We start from the raw sequence: 10,438 nt of genomic DNA, 5'->3' as shown, positions 1-10,438 counted from the left end.
ATTATCCTGAAAACACACAAAAGAAGCATAAATGACTAAAATAACTAAAGAAACATAACGTAAATGTACGAGAACAAGCCATTTAAGTCGCATGAATATGCTCCTATCACATTTTCCTACAACTGAGGTTCCTTTCCCATTAGCTACTGACACTTGAGATGGAATGGACATTGTTTTAAAATCATGCAGTTTGGTGAGTTGATTTGTCATATGATCCATAGCTCCTGAATCTATAATCCAATAATCATGCACATAACTAGCATTAAGAGCAGTTGAGAAGGAACTTAAGATACCTCGAATATCACATTGTGGAACACAGTCAGTCTCTACAAGAAATCCAGCGAACTTTCCCAATAAAGCAGTGCGATTTTTGCTTTCAAGGTTTCCAAACAGTCATTGGGCAACTGTTTCTTGTGAAGATAGGTTGCGAACTCGTTGATCAATAGGGCAAGATTTGCTATAAAGTTTATCATTCGCTTAGTTGAAGAACCAGCTGCATGATTGGCTCAATGAGAGGGATGATTCAAGCTTTTCTGGGGCCCCTTGCTATCCTTTAAGTATCTTGGCTTCAGCTCTGGATGTAGAATCCAACATCTATCTCGAGTGTGTCCAACAACATCGCAATAATTGCATTTCAAGTCAGGCCTTTTACCTTTATAAGACCTTCGTTCAGTGCGACTATGATTAGAAACATAAGCCCTAGTTTCAGGCATATTTGACTTGGTCTCCAAGTTCATCACTTTCTTCCTTACTTCTTCTCTTTGAATGATAGCACACACACCTGTGAAAGATGGCAGCTCGGAATTCATAAGCACATGGCTTCTAAGATCTTCAAACTCTGGGCCTAAGCTTGCTAAGAGTTGAAAGATCTTATCCTTCTCAGCCCTCTTTATTAAGACAGCATCATCAGTAGTATGAGGTCGATAAATGTCAAGTTCGTTCCACATACTCGTCAAGCTGCTAAGATGTTAAACAAATCACTTGCCTACTAGTTGTAAATTTGCAATGTCTTTCTTAAGCTGAAAAACATGAGCATCGTTGTTTTGATTCCCATACATTTCTTTGACTTGATCCCATAGATGCATGGACAACTTTGAATAACTGAAAATTTCAACAATTCTACACTCCATAGAATTAAGTAGCCAAGACATAACCAGTTGATCTATACACAGCCATGACTTAAATGTAAGAGACGTGACTGCAGACGCTTGTATAACACCATTGACATATCCAAGCTTAGATCTTCCTCCCAGTGCAAGAGATATGGCTCTAGCCCATGGAAGATGGTTGAATTCATTCAACAAGACAGAACTGAGACGTTGGTTTGGATTAACCTCAATGTCAGAACCTGCTACAATAGCCAACGAGCTTCTAGCTTCAGAGGAACTGTCTTCCGCCATCGTAGCGTGAAGAAAAAAATTGCAACGGAAAAAAAAATTCAGAGTCAGGATTTTAGAATTCCTGCTCTGATACCATGTTGAATTTTGGATGTATATTTCATAAGTAACATTTACAAGGTTTAAGCATGTATATATGGAAGGGACGGAAAAAAAAGGGAGCAGCTGGAAAACAACCTCCAATCAGTCCTTAAATCACTCCTACAAGGACTACCAACTATTTACAATAACAAGTAAACACAATCCCTTAATTCTAGGCTAAAGCAAGCTAGAAACAATATCTTGAATAAAACCCTAGCCTTTAGCCGAGAATTCTACATTGAACAAAAGATATGACTTGATCGATTTGAGCCTTACCTACTTCTTCCAATATTAAAATACAAACTTGCAGCATGAATTTGAAAATGAGTCTTTGATATGTAGCCAAAGTTCAAAATTACCTTAGGCATCATAGGTATGTCTTTACCTTCCCACTTCGGCTGACAATCAATATCCATTAATCTGATTCCTATTTCGTTTAGAACTTCTTTAACCTAGTAAAAAGGAACATAAGGACAAGTTAACTTTGAAACCAACAAATCAAAAACTCCATTTGTGAACTAAACTTTATCCAAAAGAACAGTATGCTTAGAGTGTGAACTTGCTTGCATAGTGGCATGTGAATTCTAAAGCAAAAACTATATTTTCGCTGACCTGATAAAGATGTGAATTAACTTTAGCAGATATTTGATGCAGAGTTTCAAGAGGTGAAACACCACTATTGACACACCCCAACCCAGATATCCGAATGACACCTAGATGGCACGTGTTGGCCGACACTCGAGAGTGATGAAAGCCATAAATATATAAATACGCATGAATAAAAGAGAATTTGAAATCAAATGTCATATTAAAAAAACCATGATATGGAATATACAAACACCGGGAAAGAATAAATAAGATTCCAAATAAATCAAGAGTGCAATTGAGTGTTCAACGATAACTAATCAGAAATAAAAGATACCCAATGATGTACAGAGTATACCACTAAACATAAGTATAAATGAAAGATAAGACATCAAATTTACATATTTCACAAAGAAAATCCCTACATAAGTGAAGAATGCTAGATCACTGATAGGGGAATGCCTCGACACTTAGGTCATACTCCTCATCACTATGTCTTGAGGGGGCACAAAAACAAAAGGTGAGTGGACCATCATTTATATACGTGCTAGTAATAATAAAACCCCTTTTTCTTTCTAAACATACTAACCCCCTATTTAGTACTACATATAGGTTTTTCTAAAACTCTAACATGCCATGAAAACATTCGTAGGTGATAAAAACTGTATCTAAAATGGGTATCGAAACGCCTGAAGGCAAATCTCAAAATCTCATAACTCAAATCATATGTATACTCAACTAGGAGTATCGTAGTTGCCCAAAGGCATAACCTGTCCATCACCTAAAGGTGAAGCTGTACGACATTGGGTTACGGCAGTGAAGAAGCATGGTAGGTTCTATCACCCGAAGGTGAAGCTGTACGACTCTGGGTTACGACAGAGAAGAAACCTATACATAAAACATAACACACGGACACTAGCCGTGGCTAGTGAAGCTGTCCAACACTGGTTTAGCCAGTGAAGCTGGGGGTATGACATAATATAATCAATTGTGTCCTATGGCCATAGAGGTCTACATACCTATGTTGTGTGTATATGATGTATGATAACCTAGTAAATAAGTACTGAAAAACATATTCCGCTCCTGGGGAGTAGCTTGATCTAGGGAAGACGTGATCATTTGCCACAGAAGCACCTATACACAAATAGACACTATTTAATAAAACTATACTAAAATGATGGATTTTAAGAAAATGGATAGTGGATTTGGATTCGACACATTGAAAAACCTAAAAAGGGACTTCAGGTTGCCCCACGCGCCGCCTCGGATGGCGGCCTAGAAGGCCACACACCGCTGCAAGTGCAGAGATGGGTCGCCGAAAGTTGGTCAGAAAAGTCACCAGCGCCACTGTGGATGGCGACGAAGAACAGTACAATGCGCCCATGCACCGGTCGTGGAACTAGGTTCTGACTCAGGTCGAGTCAGATCTAGGCTCAGGTCTGATGGGTTAAACTAGGTTTGCTAGGTTAGGTCGAGGGTTTTGGGCCGGGTCTAAAGGATTGGGCTTGGGTTAATGGTTTAAGGTATTTGGGCCTGGGCAATAGGTTGGTGGATTTGAGCCAAGGTTGGATCCGGTCTGGATCCAAGTTCTGGGTCGGATGTTGGTTTGCAGATTAGGTTGACCTGATTTGCTTGCGGGTCCTCGAACCCAATGAAGGAGAATGCCAGACTTTTGCCTGAGAAATTTGTCTGGCTCCAATTTAGGGTCAAATTTCCACTATTTTCGGTGATTTTTGAACCATAGTGAAGCTAAGGACGAGGATAATAAGATTTTACCAATTTGATGGTTAACTGTGGTCGGAGTTGGCCAAAAATTAGCTCAAAAGCCGTCAGGGGTCATTGAAAAATCTAGGAATTCAAAGAACACAAGCATGCATGAATTAAATGGTCCAAAACTCAGCTCCAAATCATCATAGATGCAAGAAACATTACAATAATTGAAGACTGTTCCAGGGAACCTCACCTAGTTTCAAGATAGAACTTAAGGTTCTGGGGTGTTAATGGCAAAGCTCCACAAAGTGTCTCGATGAAGCATGCAAGACCACCAGTGAACTCCTTGCGTCTAATAGAACTCGAAAATAAGAATTTAAGGTTTGATTAGCTGAGTGATAGAAAGAAGGTGAGAGTTAAGGCTCTTGCTGCTAAGGTTATGTTTGCAAAGATGACGATGGAAGGTTGTGAGACAGGTGAGAGAGATAGTTAGGGATGGGGTAGTCACGGGAGAGAAATAAAACAATGGGCGGCATTTTGGGTTGGGTAGCAGAGCCCAAAGAATTGGGCCAGATGGACAAAACCCAACATAAAGGAAAAATTGAAATTTACACTCCAAAATTAGAACGGGTTGTTACAATTATGCTTGACTTGACCTCTCAACTCTAACGTTATGCTTTGCTTACCCTGGCCGACAATATCATGCATTTGCTTTAAAAATCACACAAATGTGGAAAAGGGTTCCTTGACAGGCAAGAAAAAGAAACAAGAATTATAGCAATTTTACTTGTTTAAGTGCAATAATGTTTTCCCCTTCCATAATTTCTTCCTAATCCAACCTCTCAGCAATCATATTAAGAAACTTAGCAATGTGTTCATATGTCATAGGATGTAAAGTTTTCAGATCAAACCCAAACCTCTCATGTTCAGTGCCAATTCTGAGGATGGAGCACGATTAAGTATAAAAATTAGGGCAAGATATCCTAAAGGCAAAGCATAGCTAGAGAGAAAGCTAAGATAAAAAGTATAACGAGGGGAATTCTATTGAATCTTAAGCCACATGGAAATAATTTTGATCAACATAAACACATAATGCAATATTATTACCTCCACTTTTCCTTAGGCTTGCATCCAGAGGCAAGATACCCATAAGATCCTCTTTTATTAGTGAGGTAGCTATTACATCAGCTTATGTGGGAAGACTTGCAACAACTATCACAATGGGTCACGGTTTCATCTGCCCCACTCCTACATTGTATGCGTACGAAATCTTCTTCTTCCTAGCAGTACAGGGCGGCAGTGGTGAAGTTACAGAGGGTTTGGAAGGGGAGGTCGCCTCTCCCCTCGTCAGAAATCAAGCTCAGGAGCGACGGTTCGCCCTTCTGATGTTGTAAAAAAACCTGCAAGGGGAAGCCATGGCTGCTGCAGGATGTAGCGGTTATGTTTTATATTGTTAACAAGTCCATGAAAACGACATAGATGCTAGATGACGTCGTTTGGGCATAAAAAAATAACAAAAAAATAAACACAACAGAAGGGGGACCACTTGTCCCCATTAACCCACACATATTCACTTCCCATATGGAAGAGGATCCTTTCCGAATTCCCTTCGTAGGGATTTCCACATCCTAACCTTTCATCGCACATCATGCAGTTAGTTTTCATCAATTACTATTTTTATTTAATTTTTAATAAAAAAATCAAATGATTTTTGACCGCACGATGCACGATGAATGGCTAAGATGTAAGGATCTCTAGGATCCCCACAATTTGGATCATGATGGGATCCAAATCCTTCCCCAATTTCCACCCCACTGTCGTGCCTTCTGCCTTTTTTTAATTTAAATTATTAATTCCTAATTTAACATAAATGTTTTCTTAGTTGACTTTCCTTATAAGAATTATAATGTAATATGGGTATTGATTATTGATATGAATCATATGATTATTGATGAATAAGTGGATATGTTTGTTCTTGCTTGAAATTTAAAGAATTGAATCTTGAAGCATTTTTTTACCCGATTTTTATTGCAATTTGATCTTTGATTTAGACTAGCTTTTAACCAGTCTAATCCTTCGTTTTTGCTTCTAATTTCACTGTGGGAATTAGATGGTGCCTCAAAATCGTAAATTTTTAGGCAAAATTTACCATTTTTCAAAAAGGTGTAACTTTTGTAAAAATTTGATGCTTGAAAGGGGTTGACACATCAGCTATTAGTTAAAGTTGCAGTTTTTATATTGAAAATTAAAATTTTTATTAGGTAAATATGTTTGCTTGTATCAAATATAGGCTTCGTTTGGATTCTAGGATTTTATATGAATGGGACAAACATGTAAATTCAGTCTTCTTGACCAAACGAGACCATATAGTATATGATCAAAGAGATGGACATCACCGCAATGCCCCCTTCCCTTAAAGATATTGAACGAGTAGCAAATTTACAGCATAAAATCTCATCGGCAACAATTGTAACTTGTTTGTCTTGATAAATATACGAACAAAATTAATATTGTATATTATATAAAAGAATTTGGTGATCTACATTTATTTTGGAACGTTTGCTTTTTTAAATTCCGCCCCTCCTCCAGACAATTCTTGGCTTTGTTGGAGTTTTGAGCTCCTTTAAGTCCCACATTGGGGAACTCAAGGGAACTTGTGTTCCTTATATTAATTTAGTCTCCTTTATTAGTGATTAGGTGTTGGACCATTTGGAATAGGGATTAAGGTTTGGGCCACTAATTGTGTGGATTAGGCTTGATGATTATACTATAATATTAATATAAATTAATGTTAATTAATCAAGACAAAGGCCTTGGGCCTTGGGCACTTGGGGCCTAAGAATTAAAATTAATCAGATCATTAATTTTAAATTTGAATTAAGTTTTTAATTAAAATTAATTAAAAACATTTTGATTAATGGGATACAACCAAAGGGTATTTGAAGATGTATGAAAGAGCCTATATAACTGGAGTCTCATTTCCATCGTAGATCATCTTTTCTTCCTCCTTTTCTTCCATATAAACTTTCTAGAGAGTAAACACACAAAGCAATTCGCTAGAATTCTATAATCCAGTGCGGGTTTTTGAATTAGGTATTTGTATCTTGGTCGAGCAGACATTGTAGAATCACAAGCACAAGAGTGCGATAGAAATACTGTTTAAAGGACATAGCTTTTGCACTAGCCTCTACCTTTGATACATTCAAGTTAGTATCATTTTATTTCTATATTTGTTTTGTAATTTTAAATTCTGTATTGCAAGTATTTTTGAGTAATAAAGTATAAGTATTTCAAGTTCTGTATTTCTGTTATTTTTGTTTCTAAATTGATTTCCAACAGGCTTCGCCACTGCAGGGCGGTAAGTAAGAGAAGCGGATGCAGGACGATGAACTGGTCTGTGAAACGAGTGCCATGTGTGACAAATGATTGCAATGATCTTTGATCTTTCTTGATAAGAATATGGTGACCCTTGAGGAATGAGAATGTATATGTGCGCGTGCGCGGGTCGTGATAATGTACACTATTTCACCAACTTCTCGTAATAATGTAGACCATTTCACCAACATGTCATAAATTTAACAGCTCCTGCATTTCTTTATTACCATTGCCACTCTTCTGCAGGCTAAACATGCGGAATGAATGAATAAAGTAGAGTAACAGTATGCCCATGCATGATTAACACGTGAGGATTAATAGAATGCAATCTTTATCTTAGAGCATAAAAGTATCAGCAACAGTGCAGCATAAACAAAAAGCTACTATCATCCTGACCTAAGCAATAGAGCATTGCTTAGCTCCTTACATTTTAGAAACTGTTCGATAGTACTAAAATATCTTATTCAAAACTACATAACGAAAATTTTATGCACACGTCGTAATCTAGTTGGTCTCCAATTTTAAGAAAGAATGGTTCTTTATCTGTGAGGAGCCAAGTATTTTCGAGGCCGATAACTTGGCTGCACAAGGTATATGGTCACTTGCATCTATCTCTTTTCACGTGATGTGAAAACTCAAAAGAGAACATGACAAGAAAACTCCATAATGAACTCTACTAGAAAAATCAATTGTTCCCTTCTTAACAGATACACATAAACTAATCCTAGCTAGGGATCCAACTGCAGCTGCAGCTCCTACATTTCACCTACAATTAATAATAGGGATCAATTTGTAATTCAACCTTAGAAAATGCCCACGTTAAACATGTGGGGGATGACACCCTAATATGCCAAATACAATTTTCAGAAATGCGTTTCTGATTCTAAAAGGTTGTATAAAATATTGCAGAAATTTAAGTCGGTTGTTGAGAACACAATAGTTATATGATCACTAAGAGAAAACTATTTTCTTCAATGCTCCTAGAACTCGAATTTAATCTTACTTCCTTTGAAACTAAAATATCACTACTTTGCACATTGGAACTCAATATTCGTTTCATTTTAGTGAGATTCCGTCAATTATGTCAAAAGGCCGTCAAATGTGTTGACGTGGAAGAGTTATTAAGTTATTTCATCTTACATGGCATTAAAAAAACCATTTTGTGCTGATGTGGCACTATGAAAAAAAAAAAAGGAAGGAAAGAAGGGAAAGAACTCCACCCCGGACCTACCTCACCGCTGATAGTGCTATCTACTATGCCACCCCCCCTCATCACTGGCGTCAATCCTGACTCCAATGATTTATCATCCCATATTCTTTCTTTCATTCTCTCCTCGTCCTCCTCTTCCTCCATCTCCTCCACCTCTTCCACCTTTACCTTTTCTCTTTCTCTTTCACTTAGTCTCGACTTCACTTAGGGGAGGATTAGGAAAATCCTGTTGATTGCAGTTTTCTTCAGACCTCCACGAAAAGTGTGAAAAAAAAAGCTTGAATAGTACTATCCCTCTGTCACCCCATAATGGAAAAGGCGATCTCGTAGTTATTGGTTTGTGAAGATATGTTGTTAGGTGCTCCGTTTTATTTTTGAATTGGGATTTTGAGTGATTTTAATTCTTTTAACAAATCTACGCGTATTCAATTAGGATTTAAGTGATTCTCTTAAATTCAATGTGTGTTCAATTAGGATTTTAAGATAGTTTATTAAAATCATTAGAAATCCAGGTGTATTCAATTAGGATTTTAAAGAAGTTTATAACATTCCAGGTGTATTCAATTAGAATTTGATTTTAAGGAATTTGAAAAAGTTAAGGAATTAGAGGGAATTGGATAGATTTTGTAGTGTACTTGAAGCATCCACAAATCTTACCTCTTCCCATGAGATTTCGAGGGAATTGAATCAAAATTTTACATAGAATCTATACATACCAATTCAACTTCATAAAAATCTCTCAAACTCCTAAATTCCTCCTTTTCTATTTCTCTCGAGGCGACGGAGAATTCAAAACCACACCTTAATTGAAGGCTCTGGTGCATGAAAAAGAAAACCTTCCATAACCATTGAAGAGAATTCTTGGCGGAGTTAGCCGAGTTGAAAGATTTAAAACTTTTCAATTATCCCGTTTCCTTAAATTTAATGAGACTTTCTTCATATAAAATAGAAACATTAAATAGTAACTGTTTGGGCAAAGATTTCTCTGGAGAAGGTCTTTGGACCTCAGCACAGCTCCCCAAAGGATTGGTACTTTGGACATGTATATTTGGTAATCGAGCTCTTGCTTGCCCTATGTGCTATAATAATAGCTTGGAGTTAGTTCTAAAAGGTGCCTTTGTGGGGCCTTAGGTGTAGGCCTTGAGGCTCGCAATCAAAACTAACTAGGTGCTTAGGCGTGCCACTACTATCTCAGTATAACAGATGTAGAACAAGTGTGTTTCAAGTCGATTACTTGCGCCCCAAGTTACTCAAACTTCTTGTTATCAAAGGATTGTCACATATGAGTTAAGTTTGTATTAAGTTTTTTTCTTGCCTTGTAAACAAGGACTTTTAGTTCATGATCTTGTATGTTCGAATGGAGGGAGTCCAGATCCCCTTAAGTCATTTGTTTGGTTAAAAATTGCTATTAATGAAAACAAATCCATTCAGTTATCCAGATCCCGATGCAAATGAGACTCTTAAAATAGAAAAACAGGTGGAAATGACTTGAATACATGTTGAAGAGTACATTCATCAATATATCTACTAATTTAAAGAACAAACAAAGAGACTCATGCAAGATTTCACCTTGCCTGGCAAGGTTGAACCTCTTGGGTCCACTTCTCTTTGAGTTTACAGGGGTTGTATGCTAAAAAGGGATGGATGGTAAACAGTTTTATATGAGGGAATCGATACTACAACACTAAGGGAGGTAACAGAGCTTTTATACTAGACAAAAGATAACTTTTATGAGGAAACTATTGTTAAAGAGACTGAGTCTAAGTTGATTTTAGGCTTGAAGATTACAAACTGGCTTGAGAGCAGAGTTTGTATGCTTATTTGTTTGATTGGTTAAGTTTCTTTGTCTTTGTTGTCTCTACTCCCTTTTATAGGTAATTTGGCCCGAAGGTCAGGGTATTGCTCTTGCCCAAAAGCTCTTGAAGTGTAGTGAGTCATCAGCTTTTTACATGTAGTGCCACATGAAAGTGTTTCTTGGCTGATAATAGGTTAGTCCCTATCACTTGTCACTTAAGTTATTGACACATGTTTTTTTGTCTTGGCTAAAAAGGCTTCGGTTTGCTTCTGGGCCTGATGCTGG

At 37.3% G+C, this 10,438-nt stretch overlaps 1 protein-coding gene across 1 annotated transcript; it reads right to left on the bottom strand.

Annotated features, from left to right (window-relative positions):
• Positions 1-977: 977 nt before the first annotated feature.
• LOC148696285 (uncharacterized) lies at positions 978-1,400 on the bottom strand. Its single transcript, XM_088695174.1, has one exon. The coding sequence runs from the start codon at positions 1,398-1,400 to the stop codon at positions 978-980; it is 423 nt and encodes a 140-aa protein (XP_088551300.1).
• Positions 1,401-10,438: the final 9,038 nt, after the last annotated feature.

This window comes from Pyrus communis, chromosome 6 (assembly GCF_041283825.1).
Source record: "Pyrus communis isolate YQ-2024b chromosome 6, ASM4128382v1, whole genome shotgun sequence".
Classification (NCBI taxonomy): domain Eukaryota; kingdom Viridiplantae; phylum Streptophyta; class Magnoliopsida; order Rosales; family Rosaceae; genus Pyrus; species Pyrus communis.
This window is presented reverse-complemented; position numbering and strand designations above follow the sequence as displayed.

What these genes read in the sequence shown, in the direction of transcription:
- LOC148696285 (XM_088695174.1), bottom strand. Translation starts at nt 1,400, where the DNA reads ATGGCGGAAGACAGTTCCTCTGAAGCTAGAAGCTCGTTGGCTATTGTA.